The sequence below is a fragment of the Rhinichthys klamathensis genome, unplaced genomic scaffold, assembly GCF_029890125.1.
Source record: "Rhinichthys klamathensis goyatoka isolate OS25496 unplaced genomic scaffold, OSU_Roscu_1.1 h1tg000593l_1, whole genome shotgun sequence".
Lineage (NCBI taxonomy): Eukaryota > Metazoa > Chordata > Actinopteri > Cypriniformes > Leuciscidae > Rhinichthys > Rhinichthys klamathensis.
Window position 1 is genome coordinate 748844 of NW_026607050.1, and position 24900 is coordinate 773743.

Sequence of the window (24900 nt, forward strand, 5' to 3'; positions counted from 1 at the left end):
GTTAAGAGTGTAAATGTAATTTAATGCGTCTCAGTTCAAATTGTTGCTATTTTCAGCTCATAAAAACATAGTTTTGTTAAACATAAATATAATTCAAACTCACCCAAAACATTACTAAAATTCATTTTAAATGTCTTTGTATGCATAAAGCTTTTTAAGATGGGTATTTTAAAGATGATATTAATAACTACGTTTTCTTCGTGACATTTCTGCTATTCGTTCATAAACAAGGATTTGACTATAACAATGGTTATTCTTCAAGTATAATTCATTGTCATTCGTGAATCGGTGCAACAGATGAAAATTCTTCTCAAAGTAACGCTTTGCTTACGAGGAGGACTTTTATTTTGAAGCAGATACTAACCGGAAATCAGAAGAGACAAAAAAAAAGTCGTAGCTGGTCGGGCTCTATGGTCGGGCTTATCAAAACTTATGTTGAGAATTGTGAAACCATGTTTTGTTACTGTGAAGTAAAATTATGATTTGGTCATATCGCCCATCCATATTCTTTGCTAAATAGCAAAAAAAAAGTCCCCAAAGTTTTACATACAGTATGAATTTTTTAAGTGTTCACCACAAGTAATAGACTACATTGTAACCTGGTCAGAAATAAGTATATAAATGGCTGCTATTTTGCATAAGTTTATTTGTAATTGCCAGCAAGAAATAATGACAGAGGGCAGAGATAATGTTAGGAATTAAAAGTCAGTAGGCCCATGTAGTTTCTTCATTCACTGTGACCTACAGTGCTTAGCATAAGTGAACACACCCATGCTAAAGTTAACTAAAACATCATCTCTTGGAAATTGATATTAATACCTTAATTAAAAAAAAATGAGGAAGAGATTGGCATGGGGAACTTTCCATAAGATCATCTCTCAATGCAAATCAAACCAGCTATAAGGCTAACTGAAATAAAACCAAGCCAATCTCTAGGTATGGTGAAGGGTATGTGATGATGTGCACTTTATCAGGATGTATAATATCCTGGATCCATGAAATAACTGGCCTTTAAAAATAAAAATCTGCCTGCCTCTATGGGAATTTAACATAGGGGTGTCCTGACTTATGCCCCCTGTATTTTAAGGAAGAACATTTATTTATTTGTGATAAATTATTCATTCACAAAGAAAATTGGTGTCCTTAAAGATTGGATTTTTCCTCATTTTTTTAATTAAGGCATTAAGATCAATTTCCAAAATATGATTTTTTTATTCCTCTTTTCAGTCAACTGTAGCATGGGTGTGTTCATTTATGCTAAGCACTGTATACCTGTACTGGATGGCCAATTTCACATGTATTTTGTATATTTTCAAAATACTGTATTTGTATTTAAATACATTTTTCCACACAGTATTTTAAATACATTTCCATGTATTTATGCCCATCTCTGTACATCCCTTACTCAATCATTTGTCCTCTGACAACCAGGAAATCTGAATTTACCATTTACTGAATATATATATATATATATATATACACTCACCGGCCACTTTATTAGGTACCCCATGCTAGTAACGGGTTGGACCCCCTTTTGCCTTCAGAACTGCCTCAATTCTTCGTGGCATAGATTCAACAAGGTGCTGGAAGCATTCCTCAGGGAGTTTGGTCCATATTGACATGATGGCATCACACAGTTGCCGCAGATTTGTCGGCTGCACATCCATGATGCGAATCTCCCGTTCCACCACATCCCAAAGATGCTCTATTGGGTTGAGATCTGGTGACTGTGGAGGCCATTTTAGTACAGTGAAATCATTGTCATGTTCAAGAAACCAATTTGAAATGATTAGAGCTTTGTGACATGGTGGAAGTAGCCATCAGAGGATGGGTACATGGTGGCCATAAAGGGATGGACATGGTCAGAAACAATGCTCAGGTAGGCCGTGGCATTTAAACGATGCCCAATTGGCACTAAGGGGCCTAAAGTGTGCCAGGAAAACATCCCCCACACCATTACACCACCAGCCTGCACAGTGGTAACAAGGCATGATGGTTCCATGTTCTCATTCTGTTTACGCCAAATTCTGACTCTAACATCTGAATGTCTCAACAGAAATCGAGACTCATCAGACCAGGCAACATTTTTCCAGTCTTCAACTGTTCAATTTTGGTGAGCTCTTGCAAATTGTAGCCTCTTTTTCCTATTTGTAGTGGAGATGAGTGGTACCCGGTGGAGTCTTCTGCTGTTGTAGCCCATCCGCCTCAAGGTTGTGCGTGTTGTGGCTTCACAAATGCTTTGCTGCATACCTCGGTTGTAACGAGTGGTTATTTCAGTCACTGTTGCCCTTCTATCAGCTCGAACCAGTCTGGCCATTCTCCTCTGACCTCTGGCATCAACAAGGCATTTCCGCCCACAGAACTGCCGCTCACTGGATGTTTTTTCTTTTACCATTCTCTGTAAACCCTAGAGATGGTTGTGCGTGAAAATCCCAGTAGATTAGCAGTTTCTGAAATACTCAGACCAGCCCTTCTGGCACCAACAATCATGCCACGTTCAAAGTCACTCAAATCAACTTTCTTCCCCATACTGATGCTCGGTTTGAACTGCAGGTGATTGTCTTGACCATGTCTACATGCCTAAATGCACTGAGTTGCCGCCATGTGATTGGCTGCTTAGAAATTAAGTGTTAACGAGCAGTTGGACAGGTGTACCTAATAAAGTGGCCGGTGAGTGTATATATATATATATATAGAAAGGAAACAAGCAAGATCCTCTATTATAATTGTGGACAGGCAGAGTTATTATTTGCAATGTTTAATTGTTGCACAGCTGTTTCCCTCTGAGCCTCCATATTAAGCATAACGCTTTGTTTACTTTACCAGATGGTGAGATACAATGACGACAGACAAATTTTGCGTGCGTTTGGTTTATATGGTCATCGTCAAGGGTACCAGAAATACAGCTGAATACCAAGATAAGAAAAAACAAAACTGCAAATAAAACTTGCACTTTAGATTTACAACTTAAAATAAATCTAACCAGCTACATTTTAGGTACAATAATAAAAGTAAATCAAAGTAATACACTTTTGTGCGAATTCTCAACTGACTGACCAGCGAGTGCTGGACTGCACATGCTAGTTAGAAACCATCTAGAAAGAGCAAACATTCGTTTATGGTCAGAAACATTAAAAATGAGCATGACTAGGAAACAAAAGCTGAAATCAATTCAAAATGTAACAGTATCAGTGACATTTTCATTGTATTAGAGCTAGTGCCTGACAGTTTTGTAAGACACCATTTTGTAGGAATAACGAAAAATGGAAAAACTACTTCTTGGTAAATTCTAATAAACATCAGAAATAAAAGGATAAAAACATGAAAGGAGATATGATCGAATTAAAGCAAAAGTGCATCTGTTACTTCAGTTCTGAGAGCTCTAGGCTACCAGAATGATGTCTATATACTGTTTTAAACGGAAGAAAGAGGAGGGTGAGGTTAATTTCCCATTTGGCTCTATTCTCCATACACACTCTCGTCACTGTAGGCGATGTAAAGGAAGAAATCTTCTTCATGATGTTCCTGTGTGCGAGAACATGAAATTATCAGAGGAACAAAATAAAACGACTTGGATATTGATGAAGAAAGAGTGAAATACCTGGTACAACTGGCCCATGGTGGCAGAGGTAGGGGGAATGACATTGTTTACGAAGAAGAAGAGAGCATCCTCGGCTCTCAGGTGGATTCGTTTTCGGATGAGAAAGTAAAACTGGCCCACTACAAAAAAAAAAAAAAAAATCCATAATATAAAACACTATAGAAAGAAAAACATACTTGACAGTGCCCCTATAATGCTTTATCAGATATTACCTTTCATGTAGTGTGTTATATGGCTGTTAGTGAATGTAAAAGACAAAGTTTTCAAGATTAAAGTGCACGATAAATGGAGTTATTGTCTCCCAAATGAATGAACGGATTTTGAACTGCCTCAAATGTGCCGTCAATATTTCCAGTCTTACTTTCTGCACGAACCTACGTAGGATTTTAACACGCGTGCATACCACCAGCCTATGGTCTTCATTGGCTGCCCACGAACGACATCTACTTTGCCCCGGTCCTCAAACACTATACTTGTAGCTGAGACTGGAAGAGTTTGGTTAATGTTGTTGACATGTTGAGAACACGCTGTTTTCTGCGCTGTGAAAGCAGATCCACTTTGCATGCACTTCAAAAAAAAAAAGAAAAGAGGACTCGGGTTCAAATTGATATGGTAAACCTGACGCCATCGTTACGGTTCGTGTCATTGAGTATCAAGCGCTGAAGAAGATCCAGAGCTGAAATTCAGTTATGGCAATTGATGCTTCGTTTCCGACAAGCACTGTAAGCGGTCGACTAATCACAACAGATTGGACCATCTGACCAATCAGAGAGGAGTAGGCTCTTGAAAAGGAGGAGTTTAGAGAGACTGAATCCTTTATCGAACCGTTTCAGACACTGTGAGAAAAGAGGTGATGCTGCAGTGTATATTATGAGACAATTACAGTGTTTTTTGACCTTGGATGCATGTAAACCTATTGTATGTAGGAGACTCCAAAACAAAATTAGGAACCTTTAGAATAGCATAATAGGGGCACTTTAATAAGTACTTTTACTATGACAACATAGAAAAGCTCAACAAAAATGTTGAAGCAATCACTGACATTGTAAATGAACATCCTTTTAAAAAAAAATTAGAGACATAAAACGACTTACCCGTCAGGTCAGAGGGGACCAGGTATTTCTTCTTGTCTAGGTCACCTATTCTGGCTTTAGGAGCTTTTTCCACAATTACCTAGTACAGAATGAAATAAACACTTTTTTTAGTGTAGAAATTGTAGAGTTGGTAGAGTTAACTGAGCATTATATGAAACTGAATGATGATTCACTTTCGCACCGTACATATTTCAAATCATGGGTGATTTTTGACTTTGTGCAAAGAGGATCTGAGAAAAGCTGTGCTGTTTTTGATAATTAGGTTGCAGATGAGAAACAAGATAACTATACAAAACACTTTTGGACCCAAGACTATTTAAGACCGCTATGTTGCTACTCAGAAAATGATTCATGATTTTTTTCAAATAAAAATGTCCATTCCAGGTCCAGAAGTTATTCAGGGCTTGGGGGGAAATACCACCGGACAGTAACAATAGTAGCAATTCTTATGTTAGCAAACATAACATTAGCAGTCATGACTCTTCAGACAATGTGACCTGTACCCACCAGAAAGCATTAACTAACTCAGATGTGAGTCTTGTTGAATGTGTAGCTGCATTTTTGTTTTGTTTTATAAAAATGGTTTCCTCAAAATGAGTGCTTCCTCAAAAGTTATTTTAAGAGTTTCTAAGATATGCAATTTGAAAAAAGAACAACAAAAAAACGGAACTTAATTCGATGAGTCTAAGTGGTAAAAAAAAAGTCAAAAATTCATGGCTGTTCACCCATAGGAAATGAAAGAAACGCAGAGCAATTTTCTAACATGTGTTGAATAAAATCTATATATCAGCCACAATGTTGAACAAGCACAGACATAAGCAATGAGACTATACAACATCTAGAATACAAAAGATTCAAATGACCACGAACAGACAATGTGTGAACTTTTTCAAAAAAGCTTAACCATTACAACGGAAAAATCAAATTCTATCAGGACATTACAGAGCTGTAAAACGTAGACACGGTGTTATATTGTGTACAATACTAAAGCTACTTTTATAGTCATGTTGATTTTAGAATTATCAGTCATATTTGGGCACTTAAAACAATTGATTAATTTGAACCAGATATAAAATGACTTTTTTATGCTACAAAACACCACCTCATTTTGGTTGTAAGTGATCTAAACAAAAGGAATATAATGAAATCGATATTAAAATTATTTCAAAATTTAATCTTTAGGGGATTGCTTGTTTTGTTGTTTTACTGGCTTGGTTATAAGGTAAACAAAGTCAACCTTCTGAATGTAAACATGTTGACTGTATAGGACATCGAGGCTATTTTAAGATTCACCACTTCAACATGGTCCTGAATGTATTATTTTACCCATAAACAACATTTAAATAAGTTCATACACACCGCATTACACTTAATTAAGTTCAAGCTTTTCATAAAGCCTTGCGGATTAAAGCAGATGAGACCATAAAAAAAAAAACGAACTGAATGAATGTTGAACTGTAACTTACGCCTTTTAAAGAAGATTTTGAAAAAAGTGATTTTGATTCATATAACCGTTCAAATACGCTATTAACAGGCAAAACATGGGTAGACTATTCATTTTAATAATAATACAGAATTTCAGATGATACATAAACGTGGCCTTCAGCAGTTTCGCCCTTCACGTGCTACTGAAGCTAAAGCTGTTTTTGTTCGCGTAACTTATGCTTAGAAAGAACGAATGAACACAAGATGAGTTTGTTTGGTTACGTTCAAATAATGTATATCAATAACGCCTTTCACTTTTAACTGGTTTGTTGTGGTTCCCTATAACGCGAGCTTCTGTTTACACATTTCAAACGATACAAACCGACTTACAGGAACCCTGTCTGGATATTTCTTCCTGATTTTCTCTCCCTCTGATCGCCTCTTCTCAAAAGGATGCTCTTCTTTGTATTGAAACTTCATGGTTGCTAAAGGAAGAGTAAATATGTCTCGGAAACACACAGAAGTGTCAGAAATGTAACCAACGCTTCTCTCATACACAGCTGCAAATGCTTTTCCTTCAGCGCATTAATACGGGCACACTATATTTACATTATTTTTGTCAACTCAGACTCGTATTCTGAAAACCACGCATCCTGAAAACTATTACTATTATTTAAAGTATTTGATGCAAGACTTATTGAAGGTGCTCGATTGTTACTAAAGTGTTTTCTGACATTTCGTTGTTATTTGCAAGGTAGGGACTACTTTCTTGGTTGTACACACTGTAGAATTGTCAAGCGGTGCTCCGGTCAGTCATATGACTATCTGCCCTCACTTCCGGTATTCAAAGTGACGCAGGGGTGTTTGCAAACGGTCATTTATCCATGACCTTTTTACAGTCTATGTCCATGACTGAATAAATAAATAACAATTTATATTAATCGCTCTTAACGTCAGCAACCTGTTCTCTTTGCTTGTGAAAACTTAACATAAAAAAAAAATGTGTTACAGGCTGGCTACGGCCATGGTTACAGCATTATTACACTGCAAAGATATATAGCAGCTAATCGGTTTTTGTCGTGTCCACTAAAAATACTTGAATTCCCTCAAAAATTTAATCAAGTTTATGCTTAAAAAAATAAATAAAAATGGCAGTCAAGTATAGTGACTAAAAATTCTTATCGTACAAAGTTTTAATTATCTCTCTCTTTATACACACACATATATATCTTGACCAGTGATTTGTGATTAAGATGGTAGACACTAAATATCTTAATTTTTGGCTTAGCCCATTTTTTTCAGATTTTGCCTAGGAGAGAGTGAGTGTGTGTACACGCATAAATAAATACATATATATGCTACTTATATATATTTGTAAAAAAAATCTTCTTTAAAGGTTTTTTTTTTTTGGTGCAGCAAAAGGGTAGAAGACATTTGTTGCCTACTTCCAAAATTTTGCAGAGTACACCATTAATAAGACAGTAAAAGGAAACTGAACCCAGAATTTGAGATAGTGACACGTTTTTATTAGTAACGTGCACAGGTCTATGGACTCCTTGTGTCCCAGGAAGCTGCCTTGAGACATAACAAGTGTTTGATTGATGAGAACAGAATTGACATTATCTGACAGGTGCACAGAGAAACCAACAAGGCCTTGAGTAAAAAAAAGGTGTCTTTTGCTCAGTCAACTCTCCAATACAATGAAGTACAAGTTTTATAAATTCAAGTCTTGTCATTATTACATTTTCAGGAAAGAAAAAAAAATTGTAAAAAGGCGCCCAAGTGGTAGGATTTCAAAACCAACCACATACATTCTTGTAGAGAAGAATTAGAGCAGAAAGGCTTAAAATCTGTCAATTAGCTTCTTCAAAGCACATATTCTATTACATCCTCCCTGATAATCATGATAAATTCATTTACTGCCAAAAGTAAAACAGGATGACAATTGACCAGATTAAAAAAAAGAATTTGCTGCAGAATATGGATAATACTATCTTCCACATTCTGAATTGGGACAGGCCTACCATACAGAAGTCGTTAAAACCCATGTTTTCCAAGACAGTACCTCAATAATAGCATACACAACTCTACAACAATAACCCCCAACTGGTCTGTGTCATCAATAGTTTTTCCAGTGAACTCTATTAGATGTGCAGAGTGTCTGTGGCTTTTTCTAGCCAGTCTGTTTAGTAGATCTCCGTTTGCACCACCTTTAGAAGTGAGGTATGACGTCCCAAACTGGAATTGAAGACGCAAGTCATGAAAAGGTCTGTTTTTATCTCGTTTCAGTCTCCAGTCACTCCATATCTTCAAATAATTAAAAAGAAAAACAGCAGATGTCCTCATACACACATAGCACAAACATAACTCGCACACGATCAGCATAGGTAGAACTGTAAGGCAGAGACTCCATTCTGAAGAAGGGAAAAAAAACATAAGCAAAAAAGCTTCCTGAAACATCCTAAAGTTTGCCTTTTCCATCCCCTTTGAGTTCAGGATCGACTCTCCTCCTGATAGACCTCATGTAAGGCCGTTTTTGAAAGGCGATGAGTCAAGAGTCGAGGGAGAATGATCAGGCGGATGTCAGATAGGGAAGCAGTTCGACAAAACGAAACAAAAAAAAGAACGGACTTGAAGAAAGCCCTCGGTCGGATGATCACCAGAGTCGATGCTGGTGGAGATTTCTGCTCAGGACGGACCGTACATCTGCGGTGAACCTGAAGAGGGAACACATATTGAAGTGGTGCAATAAGATTTCAAGTGAACAGCATAAAAATTGTTCCATGTTTTAGTTACTTTTAAGATCCTTACCTTAGTGCATCCAGCATGGGCAGCAGGTTAAGAAGTGCTGTGTCACTGGGGTCACTAAACCATGACTTTATAGGTATTGCATTATCTATGGGTCAGAATAAAAGAAATGTAGAAAACAATTACACATTCAAACCAAACACGTTCTGGAGGAAAACCACTTTTCCCTCAGTAGACCTTTTATAATAAATGGATAATTCAATAAAAAAATGGGCTTTCAAGAAAACTTGATGTCTATACGGTAGAAAGGTGAAATAATTTCTGAAATTGGTGCTACCTGACTAGAGAAAACAAAGAAAAAAGGCTGTTATCTTCCCTTTTGCCAAATAGGTAGGAAAACTTAAATTTAACTGGTTGGAAACGGGCAATAACAAGTAGGAAAACACCCATAATGCACTGGGCATGTTGTCGTTCAAGGCCACTCCACGTCAGCTATTGGATAGGCTTGACCAGTCAAATACCGCTTTGCTTGAGTAGGAAATACTTCTTAGCAAACTTTTAGACACAACAGTGTTGACTTGTATTGTTCCTGGGTGCAAAAATGCAAAGAATAAACGTTTAGCGGAAGCAAGTAATTTTTGGTTTCCAGTGAAGGATCCAGAGTGTTGCAAAGAATAGGAAATATGGAGACGACGGGACACTGCGACGGGAAATCTGAAAAACCTCTGTGCTTGTAGTCTACATTTTAAACTGAATGACTATGAACACAGTGTTTTAGATGAAACAGAGGGGGGAAAAAAACAAAAGAAACCGCCATTTCATCCATTCATTTGGAAGAAGAGGAACGGGGAGCACCTTCCGCCAAACCAACCGAAACAAAATGCCGTCATGTAGGCTGTTGCCATAGTATTTTTACAATAATACTATTTAAAGAATAGATGAAGTACTATACATTTTTCAGTGATAAACCTACCCTTACAATAACAGATTTGTTAACAACCCTCTGTCGATCTGACTCTCAGTGGGCGTGGATACAAAAACATGGAAGTATAATCTGTAGTTTTGTCAAATGGACTTTTACTGACAAATAAACTGGAATTTCTCAGTCCAGGTAACACAGAGAAAAAGAAAAAACACTGTTCATTTATATATACTACCGTAATTGTACCAATACAAAGCAAGTTGAAAATCGGCAAACATAAATTTGAATCTATATCTATACATTTGTGACATTTATCATTTTTGGTCACATGGATTCGCTGCACTGACCAACAGAAATCTGCTTGGTATGAAAGTGACTTCATACATCGCTACACTATTGACAATTACAGTAGACAATGGACCTTTTTTTGTCAGTGAAATTTCTCTCATGTGACAACAAAAAAACATCAGAGCAGTAAAATGTGTTTTATTCAAGACCAAGCTATTTATTTATTGATCAGTTCTTTCTAAAGTGATGTTTAAATTGGTATTGATTGCTGTTTTTCTATTTAGTCATTTACTTTCCATCCTAAAGTTCAGATGTTCATTATATGTATGTGTATGATCAATTTCAACTTCAAAAGTCAACTTTATAATGTACTTCCATAATGTAATGCATTTCAGAGTAAAATTCATTAAAAAAAAATAAATAGGGGAATTCATCAGGAATTGTTTGGATTCTAAAAGTTATCTGTACATGACTATATAATATGATATATAAATCCTATATATATGATATTAAATCCTGTTTTTGCATATGGCATACATTACTGTGATGCTGAACATGCTAAACACGGTGAGGCAGAAATGGCCTAAAGTACACAACCACAGATATCATGCAGTGAGACCAGCTGGGCAACTGCTCGCACACAAGTTAATCCTGCAAAGGAAGCAGTGCAAACTACAGCGCGTGGTTGAAATCACGTTATAGTCTTACCTGGATGACTGCGATATGCCCCTGGCGAGTTGTCAAGAATGACTACACTTGATAAGTCATCATGTACAACGGACAGGTCTTTAATATAACTACCTGAATCCAGTGTACAGTGCTGCACAAGATAAAGAAACGGAGAGTATTGTTGAAATATATCCTTGACTAATTTCTGCCTTTTCCATATTTCTCATAGGAAAGGTTTAAGAACAATGAAATGTAAAGAGTTTCAGTGGTTACCTGTCTGTAGTATCTTCTTTTTAGGATTCCCTTGTTGTTATCCAGCTTATCAGCTACTGCAGAGCCATAGATCTCCATACTAGCAGTGAAAACTACTAACTCATACCACTGACTGACCACCTCTAAGAAGAAGTCGACATGCGGCCTTTTATGTACAAAGAATCTGACTGGGTGTTTGTCTATTACCACCTGAAAAAAATGACAGTTTACATGAGAAAATGAAAGAGACATTTGGGTGAAAATAACAGTTATTCATGATTAATCGAGAAGGATTTTAATAATATTAATAATCGGGGCTGTACAGTGCAACATACATGTCACACATGCTACGAAAAATTGTTCTGCACGATGAAAACTTACCACAGCGACACGTGTGTAAGACAGACCTGTTTGTTTGTATGATGCGAGTTTGTTGTGTGAAAAAATTTTTTTCCCACTCATGCGCTGCAGCTTTCATAGTGATGAAACGAGAGCCATTTCGTGCACATCACGTTATATAAATTCATTCGCGCAACGAAGTAGCTACTGCTTAAAGTTTACTGACACATTATTAGAGTGATAAACAAACATGCAGGATTGAGGAACAGCACAGAACATATTAACCGAAAAATAACTCAAAACGGTACATGTGCACTGACTCGAGCCTTGTTTTACTTTGACCTAGCATCGCTGACTTGCACCTCAGATCTGCTTATAGTTCACATGCTCGCAGTTTTACTATTTTCTGAAATGATGGAGATTTTTGGAAAAATAAATACTCTAACCAACAAAACGTAGTAGTGAGAAGTAGTTTGACAGAATCTAGTTTTTGTATTTATGGCTCTGTTTACACCTGGTATTAAGATGCGTTTTGGTCGATCGGATCAAAAGTGGACGACGCTAAATACAGGTGTAAAGGTCTAAAACGTTTAGAGCTTGTCCACTTTCGACCACTTCCAGGGGTAGTGAAAAACGCATTCAACCGGATTGCTTTTGTAGTGTTAACTACACGCTCATGTGGTCGAATGTGTTCGAACAGCCGCAAAGAAACGTCTACTCTCCGTCTACTGACCCGTCTACTGACCTAAACATTATGGGAAGTGTGATAGCCAGACAGGATTTAAACTTTGTCGGCTGGAGACCCAAGTTTGGTGTGAAGACGAAAAACGCACCAAGCACAATGTTCTCTCACCATTCCTGATTTCTAACACACACTGTGTTTGACGTGTTCTTGTGGCTGTCAGAGCAGGAAACGAAAGCTGATGCTCTCCGGATGTTTTTCAGTCATCCCCGGTCGCGTTCATATGTAAATTGCACGAGCTTAGTTTGTCCATTAGATTGAAAGGTCTGAAAAAAGACAATAGACCCTCCCCTCGGAGAAATCGGGACAGAAGTGGTTGAAAGTGAACAAAAGAGAAGGATTAAAACACCAGGTGTAAAACAGGAATGTGTCTCCCTCGCCTACTTGTGAGCCGATCGACCAAAACACATCTTAATACCAGGTGTAAACAGGGCCTATGTCAAGCATGTAGGGCTGTAGCGATAACCGCAATATTGCAATACTGACAAGCCAACCGCAGAGGAATGCAAGCAACCGTTATGTTCACGCCCTTCTTGTTTTACACTTCATGCATTTGTCATGAATGTTAAACAAGTTAATAAATATAACAAGAGTGCAAATGTATTTGTTTTATTAAGGGTGTATTCACACCAGGAAAGTCCAATAGTTCACTTGCTTTGGTCCGGACCAAATAATTTTTTTTTTTTGGGTACGGTTCGCTTTCACACTGCTCTTCTTGCAAGTGAACCAAAATTTGTAAACAAAACCACACGTGTGCTAAGGTCGTCCATTCATTGGACAAGGATTCTCAAGTAGGGAAATCAGGAAGTGCAAAAAAGGCTTATCGTAAATTAACGCAGCATCATCCTTGTATTGTAACTATCGTTACATTATATGAACTGCAAATGCTTTTTTTTTTGCATCTATGCGCGATTAGACTAAAGAGAACGCTCTGTATGTGAATGTCCTGATGCACACACTCATTCATTCCATTCCAATGATGCACACACGACGCGCAGAAAGACACGCAACAGATGTAATGTAGTAGGCTACAACAACAGATCACTTTCCCATAACGCAACTCCGACTACGGAAGCCTGTTAACTCAAAGGCGCAGTGCTTTCTTGCAATTGGGTCGGTTCATGTTTACACCGTAAACGAACCGTACCAGAGTTCGTTTGGAACCGTACCGAGACCACCTCTTCAGCTGGGTCTCGGTTCGGTTGTTTGGTCCGCACCCGAGTTCGATTGCTGTATTCACACCTGCCCAAAAGGTCCGCACCAAGGGGGGAAACGAACTAGAGTTCGATTCAATCGAACCAAACAAGGCAGGTGTGAAGACTCCGTGTACCATTGTGATTTGTAGATTTGGACTAAACAAGCCTAAACAGACAGCAAGTGAGAGAGATCGACTGACCGTGTGTGATTACCTGCGTCTTTCCTTCTTCAGATGAAAAAATGTATGTATTTCACAGATTATAATAAGATTAATAATAAAGATATTAGGAATTCAGATATATTATGTAAATATATTGAAGTATAATAGTGCAATATATAGCGCACTTAATAATTTTCCTGGGAAAATATGCTCATGAAAAATGGGCTCTTTGTTAAATATAGTTTTATGAGACCTCTATTCATATTTATTTCATTTACTTTGGTCCATAAACTCAAAAACAACAGAATAAATTATCACCCACTCCTAAACGGGGTTGATTGATAACATAATTAATTAGCATACATATATAGTATGCATGATGAACTATGGTTGTTTTCAGAAATGGTAACAGCCGTTTCATACTTGTGCTATAAATGTGTGGCCTGTGCTATAAAACTTTCAACATCTGTAGTAGCACCAGCTACAGCAATATTACAGCAGTGTTCAAAAAAAGTTAACGTACAGCCCTGATAATAATAGTCTATAATAATAATTATTATTATATTTTAATATGTAATATTTTAACATTTAATCGTTTTTTAGAATTTTAATAATTATTATAATTATTTTACTTTTATAATTTATAATATATAAAAAATTGCATTTATGATTTTAATAGTTTTTAATTTATTTTATCATTTTTAATATAAGAAAAATCTTTATTTTGTAAGAGCAACAAAGAGCAGCTGCTAGATAATGAACTATTACAGAGCCAAGCATAACTAGAAAAACGTAACCATAAATAGAAATTTCCATGAATTTCCCTGGAATGGGCTGGAATCACAATACCTGATATTTCCAGGTTTTTAATGAGCGTTGGTCTATAGATGTGCATTTTATAGTGCAAATTTAATGTACTCTGTAACAAAAATGTTTGATCTTACTTTGAGGATGAAGTCTGGCGGTGTACCAGGCCGTACTGTAGGTCTGAGGACTCCATCGTGATGCGAATGGATCAATGTCTCGTCAAGATCTAAAACTAGGATCTTTCGCTTCACGGTGTCTGAACATGAATACAAACACAAATTGACAGGTCAGTCAACGTATATGAAAAGACTTCACACAAACACAACACTGTCTCAATTCAACTGTCTCAAAGACAAGGTACACTCAGATTGGGCATGTTAAATCTCACCGGCAGCATTGTGTTGTCATTATAATAACGTCTAACTTGAGCAGAAGAAAAGATATACTCACTGAGTCGGTTTCTGGAAATGGGGGACAATGGTAAAATGTCATATCGCACTGTTTGATACTGGATTATCTACAACAGGAAGAAGACAAAACAGGAAACAGCCACCTCAGTACAACACAGTGCATGACACGCGTACATTGCAGCAGAGGACATTGTGTGCACACCTTTTACAGTTTATTTAGCAAGATATAATGGTTTTAATGGAACATCTAGGCTTACATTTATTAACTCTGAACTTGTCAGAACTCACTAGTCTCTAACGACAAGTGAATAAAGACCATTTAATAATCACATGAAAGCACAATAAAAAAAGCTCGTCTATAACTGTTGAAGCAGGTGGAACTTTACATTATCCAGAATTAATTTTTTTTTTTAAATAAAGTAAATTTACTAATACAGGACCATTCCAAGAACTACTGTTGACTATCTATCTATCCATCCATTCATTCATTCAATATTTCTTATCTATCTATCTCTCATATTTTTCTTATTTTTTTCCCCCCTTCAAAATAGTTTTGGTGAACTTTAAATTTATAACTGTTAATCCCATGTACTTAATTTTTGTTATTAATATTTTTTAATATTTGTGTTTATATTTATTTTATTTAAAAAAAGCTATATTTAATTAAATATTACTATTAAGAATTGGCATTAGGGCGCTTCTGCTCTCCATATTCAAGATTGGGAAACAAAAATAATAATAAAATAAATTAAAAACATGTCTAGGCCCAGAAATTGACAATTTAGCCGTTAATACAGGGTTTGCGTGAGCATGAGAACCCTAAATTAACTTAAGAGGTGTCCTGGACTTGCCTTATTTCACAACTGGTCAATTAGCCGCTTACTCAAGTACGCAACCTTCAGGAATTGAACTGAGCTCAAACTCAGATCACTGTCGCTTTAAGAGGTCCGAGACCCTCTGCTTCAGTCCAGCACTCACCACAATGTGGATACTCTTCCTCTCTTTCTCCAAATCCCTCTCTTCTGAGCTATCTTTAGCTCTCCCAGCTGTCTAAAAGTGTCAGAGGAACTTCGGAGAGAACAGCCAAGCGAAACTGCCAGGGTGACTTTGAAAAGGGGGCTGTTTATTCCCAACTTGCATTAGGCCTCAATAAGGACTCATTCATAATATCAGGTCAAGTTGAACCGACCCGATGCTTGCATGACTGTAAAGCATGTTCAGAGAAGTGTCCGCTACTCCGGCACCCATATAAGAGTCCCAGACGAGTAATACTTCTATAATTGCGTCTTAATGATCATCTTAAAGATTATTATACAACTGGCTCGCCAAAGCCTGTTGTGCACAGGGGGATTACAGCCTATTTTCCTAGCCAAAGTGTTTACATACGCTGAGCTAAAGCATGTGACTCGTTTATCAGCTACTTCTTAAAAACAAAAATCTACTGGATATTCACATATTGTTATTAGTATATTATGTTATAAATTGTGAATCCTCTATTTTTATAAATATTATTAAAAATTATTTTTGATTTATCCATCTAACCCTGATCATTATTGCTTTAGGCTCACGGTAAAATATCATATACATTTTAGTTTAAGGTTCTTTCTCTTAAACTTATTTTAATTCGGGGGTTTTTAATGGGTCGTTCAACTATTTAAGTTTTTCCATCAAATATTTATATTTTATTTAAGCTTGATTTTAATTGACAAAATCTTGTTTTCAATAGTTTTAGTAAAAACAACACTGGTTGCAAATAATTAAAGTTATTTCAAAATCATTACTGCTTTAGATGCATAGTGAAATGTCATATAATTTTTGAACTTCTTGAAGAAAAAAAAACTAATTTTGGTGTCAAGTCTTATTTTACACTGATGGTACATGTTCGGCTGTTTATTAACACTTTACGCCCAAAGTAAAGTGTCACATTTACCAATTTAAGAAGTTGACAAATCAGCTGTCATTAGTTTGTAAATGTCAGTGTGTTTAATGGAATCAGTGTAACACGTTATTCTTCATAACCAGCAAACAAGTTGTGCAGTTACCAACTAAATAAACTGTCTTAGTGGACATGTGTCTCTCTAATGAATCTCAGACAACTTTCACAGAATAAACATGGGTAACACTTTATTTTAATGTGTCCCTGTTACTGTGTAATTACACATTTAAGTACTGAGTAATAGTAATTAACTACATGTACTTACTATAGGGTTAGGGTAGGATTAGGATTTGATTTAGGGTTAGCTGCATGTAATTATCCCTAATTTATAGTTACTAGCCTATAGTAAATATATGTAACGTGTAACAAGGACACATTCAAATGGTGTTACCTAAACATGAAATAAAAAGCCACTGGCTACTTTATTAACATCTAGGAGATTGAGAATGATTTACAAACCTATGTTTCCAGACAGGTGTCTGTTTCCCCTTCAGACACCTGCATGAAAGTTCAGTGCCAGGTCATGAAACAAAAGTTGCTCAAACATGAAAAGGACACTCACCGTTCGTATGTGCTTCCTGAGGATGTATAAAAAGAAGCTCCACAGCCTGGATGTCACGCCGAGGAAAGTGCGCACACCGAGCAGACATTGGCGGGTCTTTAGCATGTCAACCATAACACCAGAGTCCGTGAGGTGTGATTTACACCGCTGACAAGAGCAACACAACACACCTGTGGAAATAAGATCCTGCCAACCATTCACAACTTCACACGTCTTGATATGATTCAAATAAACGAGTGAAGGGTGCTGAAGTGCAGTTTTTACAAAAAAGTGCGTGGGTTATATATCACTTGGTGAATGTCTTTATCTTTAGAGAGGTAGTTGCTCTGTCCGGCTCCTTCAAATGCTCGCTGGCTAAGATGGTCAAACAAACTGGAGTGTCGAACAAATGTCTCCGTTCTGCCAAAAGCCACGCGAAGTGCGACTGTCCATCTGCTGCAACATTAAAACCAATATGCGTATTCCGCTTCTTTTTGATAATCTTCGAGAAAGCGAAAAGAAAAAGCGTACAATTTCTCAGCGCCGAGAACAGTTTAAAGCCAATACGGTAGAGCAACACGGGCCGCCATCGCTTCCCTGACGTCACTTCCGCGAAGAGACAAAGTTTGTGCTCACGTGGCCGCGGCGTTTTTCAAAAAGTCTTTTGAGTTCCCATTCAGTGTTCACCAAACCGTAGGAAGCTTCCACCATTTTACTGTCATTTAATTAATTTCACTGATGACAGTGGTGAAATAAAAAACAAGTCCTTATTTTTTTTTTATATTATTAAAATGAACAAACAAAAGATTTAGTGATGAGATTTCGATTCATCCAAAAGATTACTTCAGAAGTCACCATGAAATCAAAATGAAACATTCTTTTCAAAATATTGGAGTATTTATTATAAATAATCCATGCACATCCATTTTTTAGCCGTATGCCTCAATTTCTGCTCAATCTGTAATCAAAATAACTTCATCTACTGGTCAAAATCGACTGGTGCGAGGGCGGGACAACCTGTCACTCACATGAGATCGACCAATAGCAAACCAGAACAATCCAACCATCCTTTCAATATCAAGCCCCTCCCTACATTATTTTCTTGTTCGAGAAGCCGTTTCTTACATTGTGTTACTCCAGTAGTAGTTGGAGACTACTACTAGTAGTTTTGATTTGTTATATTTCATCAGGCAAAAAACGCCCAATGTCTATTGTCAGTGTAACAATGTATGAAGCACAGCTCACACATAAACCACTTTCCAATCAAGCAGCTTTCTGTTGGTTAACTCACACATCAGATCTAGTAAACAGAAGCTCAAGCATGTTCACGTGACACGTGATAACCAATGAGGTTCATTCTCGTCTTACGCAGCACGTTTGAGCTTCCTCAAGAACCAACAAAGTTTGTTCTTGCAGGTCAAGCAGATTCAGTTGAGCTTCCGTTTATGTCCGCTGATCCATGTTTAAATGTGAATAAAAGCTTAAATTGAATCTGTTCATCATATAAAGCGATCGTGTCTCCTCAGAAAATTTGGACTAAACCACTAAATTCATATGGATTCGTTTTACAATCTCTTTATGACCTTTTTAAAGCGTCAAAGTGGTAGTTGCGTAGCTGTCAATGGAGGGACAGAAAGATCTCAGATTTCGTCAAAAAGATCTTCATTTGTGTTCAGAAGATGAACGCAAGTCTTATGGGTTTGGAACGACATGAGGGTGAGTAATTAATGAAAGAATTTTCATTTTAGGAGGGAAAAACCTTTAATAAGTCAAAAATGTGTACAATTTGTATGCATGTTAGACTTTCAATACAATTTTATTGATCATTTATTGTACTTTATTTTGTTTGGAGCATGTCTGACCTCACATGGCACAAAGTTTGGGTATTGTCCCATGAGCTTTGTTCAAGATCTCCGCCAACAAGTGAAAAGCTGCATGTCTACAACACATAAAAATCCCAGAATGATATAAACTGTACAAAATGAGCTTAGTAATGTGTCAAGAATAATCATAATTGGGCAATTATGCTTAAATATTTTCAAATCAGTGCTTGAAAATAAGTGCTTTTTATCCACAAATACAAAAACTGCATAACATTACTAAGAAGTTCATCAATTTATGTCAAAATAAAATCCTCAAACCTGGCCTTGTAATAGCTGAGAATAGACTGACTATTTGATTCATAATAAAATAAAGAATCATAAATAAATAATTTATAAAGATGGAGTTGACATTCCCAGATTTAGGATATGATGTGTCTTCATTCACACATCAAGATCATCATCTGGATCCTCCTCATCAAAGTCATCGTTGGCATCAGGCTCGTACATGATCCGTCCCGAGCCAGGAGTCGGCCTCAGAAGAGCTGATTTTCTGGGATAGGGGGGGACAGATTGCACTGCAGCATGAAAGACTGAACTTCTCAGACATCAAAATTGTTCAGATCTTGGTGACACTTTATTTTACAGTTTCCTTGTTACATATTTTACATGTACCAACATAACAGTAAATAACTATAAAAGTAAATTATGCATAATTACATGTAACTAACCCTAAACCAAACCCTACTTTAACCCTACAGTAAGTATATGTTGTTAACTAATATGTATAGTCAAACTATAACAAGGGCACCTTAAAATAAAGTGTAACCCAGATGGCTGTTCATATACACAACAGCAGCGTTTTGGGGGCCTGAAACACAAACTTTTCAATACAGGTTTCAAAGTGTATGTTTTTTTTAAAAACGATACCGGTATCGTCTCCGTGTAAACTACAAGAATGCACATTTTTTAAAGCAGTGACATCATGCGCATGCGTATTACGTGTTCAGTCTATAACACTTTGTTTCTTTACAAAGTGACTTCGCTAATTACTGGCCTGGCAGAGCAGAATACAGCATTGTTTTTATGTTTTCGCAGATCCTTGTGAACGGGAATCATTTTGACAATGTTGATGTCTGTACGCAAAAAAACGCAAAGGAAAAACTTTTCCGTGTTTCGTACATCTTTGTCGTGTAAACATACCCCGAAATAGCTGCCCAAAAGCTGTTTCAAAGATGGTCGCCGAGTGAAATGACTTTGATTTTACTAATGTTGCCTTCATGTGCATCGGAAATTTCCTACTTCCCACTTCTGAAGTTGTGATTATGAGCTCGTCGCATTCAAGTGCTTTGTTGTCAGAAAGAACAGAAATCTTTATTAAATATCATTATGACTTCTTATTAAAGCCAAAATGATATTTAGCTTTCCATTCATTGACAACCAATTAAACATTCACCATGCAATCTAGATAGTCGGCTTGCTGACAATTCTAGAATAATGGTCAAATACAGGCTATTTTCTAATACAGCATGCTTCAAATGATTATTCATATACTGTAAAACTTCAAATAGTAGCCCGGGCTTTTATTTTCCCAAATCGTAGAACTGCACCGGCTTGTATTTGAGACAGGCGTCTATTAGAGACAGGCCTTTATAATTTAGTGTTGAGATGTTGTTCATTGAGTGTATAGCCATGTCTCTAATCTCTAAAAATCTCCAAATGCTCCACGTGAAACTGCGGTCTTCCGACCTTTTACTATCGCGTCAATTGATTTTGATTAATATGCGCGAGGGAGAGAGAGCAAGATCGCTCGTGTTGTTTGAAGACTTGAGAGTGCGCGCGCGCGGCCGGGGGCGCTCTCTCTCTCTGCTCGTCATTCTATTCTATATCACACACCGATCAAAAAAGGCTTTGGAGGGACGAAAATTTGCTTTGGCCGGCGCCAAAAAGCGGACGATCTGACGGTTTTAGAGGATTAAATACAACCCGAAACTAAAAAATAGACCCGGGCTCTATTTGAGACCGGCCTTTATTTACCCAAACCCGTGTAAAAGAGACAGGCGTCTATTTGGCACTCGGCTATTATTTGAAGTTTTACGGTATGTAAATATGCACTAATGATAAGACAATGCTATGTAGCTGACTGTTGTGGAAATAACTAATAAAGAATAGCAGTCAGAGCAGCAATCGTTCTCCCCTCGGCCATTTAAAGTTTATGGCCCGCCCAACTCTGGGACTTAGATATTAAAATTATCTCCGAGCTATAGTTCATGTTCAATTTTTAACTAGGAAACTCATATTTACGATAATTCCGATAGCACAAGAGAACACTGTTTTCATCAATAGAGGTCTCTTACTTCTCTTGGCTAAAAACAAATGGCAGTGCCACTTTCTCCTTGGCTTTTCTCTCCTCCTCAGACAGGCGTAGATTGAAGGTCAAGTTTGATGCTGGATCAGCCTGTTCAGATCACAGTGAAAGACAAAAAGTTACAACAAAAACCTCCATCTAAAGTCATTGAGAATCAAAGAGGCTTTGCTCACCTCTGCTACTTTTTGCTCTTTCTGTACATGCCCAGGTTGACGGAGTTTGGCCTGTACAGAAAGGGTCACGTCCTCGGACACATTGAAATACTCTTCCTAAAAATGGATTACACACTTATGATTTTAGTTTAGAATCACATGTTTATTCAGAGTAAAACCTCATGTCTTACCTCTTGCATAACTTTGCCTGACTTTGTGCGTCGTGTAGTCGTAGCCACAGCATAATGCTCATTGTTTGCAGGTGCCACAGAGATAACAGTACTGGCTAAGTGGCTTACAATCCCTACAACACCTTGTAGGTGCAAATCTGAATGCAGGAGACTGATAATAGTTTTAATATCTCCTCCTAGTGGTCAGTGGAAAAAACAAACAAGAGCATTATTTCTTAAGTCTTGAATTAGTCGACACTTAATGCCTGCTACAGACTGTGTGATTTCGGCAATCCTATAAGATCATTACAAATCACACTGTACGACATGTATCTAATAAACTAGGGTACGACATGTATGTAGACTGTACGATGATGACACATATTGAATAGTAGGCTACGACGCAAGTTAGTATAGAAGAGTAAAACGCCATCAGCATGCGCTTGTGGTAAACAAATAGAGCAGGATGAATCTAACTTTGGCAATCATTGTTTTTACCATTTTTAAGCGAACGAGGAGGATCAGGACGCAGTCATTGCTAGGGAAAAGAGGCATGTCAAATTTGTAAATGGAGCGCCATGTTACGTTGATCATTACGCCATTTCATGTAGCATTTTTATTGGCTAGTCAGTAGACGTAGGTCGTAGAAGCAAACACACTGTGAGATGATCATGCTAAATTTCTAACACTGTCAGAAAATTATCACATGCTATCTTTGGTTCCAAGACCATGATGACAATGGCCATCTTTGAATCTGTATGACGTTTAGGATCCACTACCACAGAAATCGACCACGATTGATCCTCTTTCGTCTGGGACAGCCCAAAATCACACAATATTTACCGGGCATTAAAGGCAACACAGTTTGTCAATGTGAGATGTTTCACCCTTTCTGAGCTCTTGAAGTCTTCGAGAGATGACAACAGGGTCATGATGTCTTAAAACCAATGAGAGGGAGTCAATAACAAGTACTGGTGCTTTGGCATGCTGCGAGTCTTTGATGAGCTTAGTTATGTGTTGAGAAGTGAGCTGATCGACGGTGAAAGACGATCTGCACATCCAGCCGAGGGGATCAGGGAAACCCTTATGAAAATGAAGCCTTTAAACACACAAAACACATGAGAAAGTATTTCAGTGGTAAAATAAATCAAATCAAATCCTAAAATAGACTGCATGTCTCTCCTGAATGGTAAAAGAATAGAAGTAAATTAATCAGTAATATACTAATATTATTACGCTACTAAAATATTACACTTTTGCTGTTGTTAATGTCCTTACAAAATGTGTTAATAAACAGTTGGGAGAAACAATGGTAAATACAAATAATAACACATAAATAATATCCTACATAGTTAGCAAAATATGGTAAAAATAATAAGATAGCAAAATAACCAGGCTTATCAACTTAAAAATATCAATATTATTTATGTCAAAGGCTGTGCATATTCTGGCACAAATTAATAAATTGCTTAACATGGCTACTATTAATACTTTTACTGTTGTTTTTGCACATATAACATTTGATAATTAACATCAGTGAAAAATAATGGGAAATGCAAAACATATAAAGTAACTAACAATATCATACATAGTTAAGGTAATAACAAAATAACCACCAGGCTTATAAACTTAAAACAGAAAATATATATGTGGCAAAATTTTTGGTACAGGTTCTTCTGTCACTTGATACTTTGGCTATTGTTAATAAAATATAACATTTCTGCTGTTTAAGCAAACCTTAAAATAAAACGGCATATTTTAAATTGATGTACGTTACAATACTGTTTATTACCAAGGCATTAGTCAGTAATAGACATAATGTGAATAAAAATGTGAATAACTTTGCTTTGCAGGTTGATTTAAGGTGTGCCATTACATTTTCTAAATGTTACATTTTCAAAAAAAGTTAGTCTGGAGCCCTAATTTACAGTATTTATGTTTGTTTTGCATAAATTTAAAAGAAGAAAAAAAGTTTCATTTTAAGGTGATTTTTTTTTTTTCACAATAAACTGTTTAGTGTGGTGTTATGTCACCACTTGTAAAATCTTGAGTCCTGAAGCAAAACAATTGAAAACCACTGCACTATGATATTTAAAGATTTTAAATTATGTGCATCCTAATTTACACACTTGTCAGTACCATTTAATATACATTTCTATGATGTAAAGTGCTTTTAGGTGTCACCATATGCATAAAAGCATGTTTCAACTTCAAGTCACAAATCAAGAGTTAATCTCTCTCTCTCTCTCTCTATATATATATATATAGATAGATATATTTTATTTGGCTCACTTCTGCACACAGCTTCTGTCCAAGCCAGCACACACTTCTGTTTCACTCGCCTCGAATCCCAGCACATGTACGTCCTCGCCCCTTTAATAGATTTTAACACAAACCAAACATTTGGAAGTCTTAATGGAAGTCAATAAAAAAAAAAAAAAAAAAAGAATCTGCAGACAGGAACTTGCCTCTTCAATGCTGCATTAATAAAACACTTGAGGATGCCCCGACCTGTGCATTTGACAGTATCTGAAACGTACAAACATATACTTACTATACTCAGCAGTGTAGAAATGTACAAACGGGGTAAGAGTATTGATGTTACCTTGAATGAGTATGAATCCTCCAGCCTCTGCTCCCTGTAGCACATCTAGCAGCATGACTCAAACGCTCATTAAACACGACTATTAGCTAACAGCAAAACAAATCACTTTTGGGCTTGGCAAGCTACTGGATGACTTATTACACCAGTGCTATTGATTAAACATCTTAAAGACCCAACTAGAATTCAAAACTCTTGGTTATATAAAGAGTTATGGTAAAATTCACGATCAACACGAGTTTGATTACAGCGAATACTCAATTTCCCAAAAGCACAGCGGCTACTCGACCCGCGCTGTTTCTTCTGCATCGCTGTTTGCAAACTTGAGTAATGCATTAGCGCCACCTACTGTGCTGTAGTATATATAGCACTGGGTCCCTTGCATGAGGATGATCATGTTTGGTGGCCATAGCATCTAAAAGATTGAAAACCCCTGATATCATCTAACACATTTGATAGGGATATTTTCCCCAAAAATGAAAATTCTGACATCATTTACTCACCCTCAAGTTGCTCCAAAGCTGTATACATTTCTTTTTGAGAATATTTTGAAGAATATGGTTAACCAAACAATTGATGGGCACCGTTAAAAAAACAGAAGAAAATACTATGGAAATCAATGGAGCCCATCAACTGTTTGGTCAACCATTCAAAATA

At 36.9% G+C, this 24900-nt stretch overlaps 3 protein-coding genes across 4 annotated transcripts; all 3 read right to left on the reverse strand.

The window, feature by feature from the left end:
* Nucleotides 1-2854: 2854 nt before the first annotated feature.
* On the reverse strand, nucleotides 2855-6718 carry gabarapb (GABA(A) receptor-associated protein b). The gene is made up of 4 exons (XM_056240377.1): nucleotides 6511-6718; nucleotides 4696-4774; nucleotides 3602-3720; nucleotides 2855-3525 (listed from the first exon to the last, which is right to left on the reverse strand). Exons 1-4 carry the CDS (start codon nucleotides 6598-6600, stop codon nucleotides 3460-3462), a joined length of 354 nt encoding a protein of 117 aa, XP_056096352.1. The 5' UTR covers nucleotides 6601-6718; the 3' UTR covers nucleotides 2855-3459.
* Nucleotides 6719-7626: 908 nt separating this feature from the next.
* Nucleotides 7627-17747, reverse strand: ctdnep1b (CTD nuclear envelope phosphatase 1b). Of its 2 annotated transcripts, none has more exons than XM_056240330.1 (7): nucleotides 17153-17747; nucleotides 14695-14761; nucleotides 14382-14500; nucleotides 11021-11209; nucleotides 10880-10898; nucleotides 8932-9016; nucleotides 7627-8837 (listed from the first exon to the last, which is right to left on the reverse strand). In XM_056240330.1, the coding sequence occupies exons 1-7, from the start codon at nucleotides 17264-17266 to the stop codon at nucleotides 8777-8779; spliced, it is 654 nt and encodes a 217-aa protein (XP_056096305.1). In that variant the 5' UTR covers nucleotides 17267-17747; the 3' UTR covers nucleotides 7627-8776. The 2 variants fall into 2 exon arrangements, with proteins under 2 accessions (XP_056096305.1, XP_056096304.1); XM_056240329.1 differs by having other exon boundaries at nucleotides 10787-10898.
* A 1169-nt stretch (nucleotides 17748-18916) lies between these two features.
* elp5 (elongator acetyltransferase complex subunit 5) lies at nucleotides 18917-24554 on the reverse strand. Its single transcript, XM_056240338.1, has 8 exons — nucleotides 24247-24554; nucleotides 24110-24170; nucleotides 23934-24014; nucleotides 22529-22740; nucleotides 21663-21838; nucleotides 21493-21588; nucleotides 21309-21409; nucleotides 18917-19504 (listed from the first exon to the last, which is right to left on the reverse strand). Exons 1-8 carry the CDS (start codon nucleotides 24299-24301, stop codon nucleotides 19396-19398), a joined length of 891 nt encoding a protein of 296 aa, XP_056096313.1. The 5' UTR covers nucleotides 24302-24554; the 3' UTR covers nucleotides 18917-19395.
* Between the last annotated feature and the right edge of the window lie 346 nt (nucleotides 24555-24900).

What these genes read in the sequence shown, in the direction of transcription:
- gabarapb (XM_056240377.1), bottom strand. Translation starts at nt 6,600, where the DNA reads ATGAAGTTTCAATACAAAGAAGAGCATCCTTTTGAGAAGAGGCGATCA. An exon ending in GGTCCCCTCTGACCTGACGG is followed by an intron (nt 3,721 to 4,695) that starts GTAAGTCGTTTT and finishes TTTTTTTTGTAG; the next exon opens with TGGGCCAGTTTTACTTTCTC. An exon ending in CCATGGGCCAGTTGTACCAG is followed by an intron (nt 3,526 to 3,601) that starts GTATTTCACTCT and finishes TCTCGCACACAG; the next exon opens with GAACATCATGAAGAAGATTT.
- ctdnep1b (XM_056240329.1), bottom strand. Translation starts at nt 17,266, where the DNA reads ATGGTTGACATGCTAAAGACCCGCCAATGTCTGCTCGGTGTGCGCACT. An exon ending in AAAGAAGATACTACAGACAG is followed by an intron (nt 10,899 to 11,020) that starts GTAACCACTGAA and finishes TATCTTGTGCAG; the next exon opens with CACTGTACACTGGATTCAGG. An exon ending in GGCATATCGCAGTCATCCAG is followed by an intron (nt 9,017 to 10,786) that starts GTAAGACTATAA and finishes TCTGACCCATAG; the next exon opens with ATAATGCAATACCTATAAAG.
- elp5 (XM_056240338.1), bottom strand. Translation starts at nt 24,301, where the DNA reads ATGCTGCTAGATGTGCTACAGGGAGCAGAGGCTGGAGGATTCATACTC. An exon ending in AGGATTCATACTCATTCAAG is followed by an intron (nt 24,171 to 24,246) that starts GTAACATCAATA and finishes TGTACGTTTCAG; the next exon opens with ATACTGTCAAATGCACAGGT. An exon ending in TTTGTTTTTAGCCAAGAGAA is followed by an intron (nt 19,505 to 21,308) that starts GTAAGAGACCTC and finishes CCCCTATCCCAG; the next exon opens with AAAATCAGCTCTTCTGAGGC.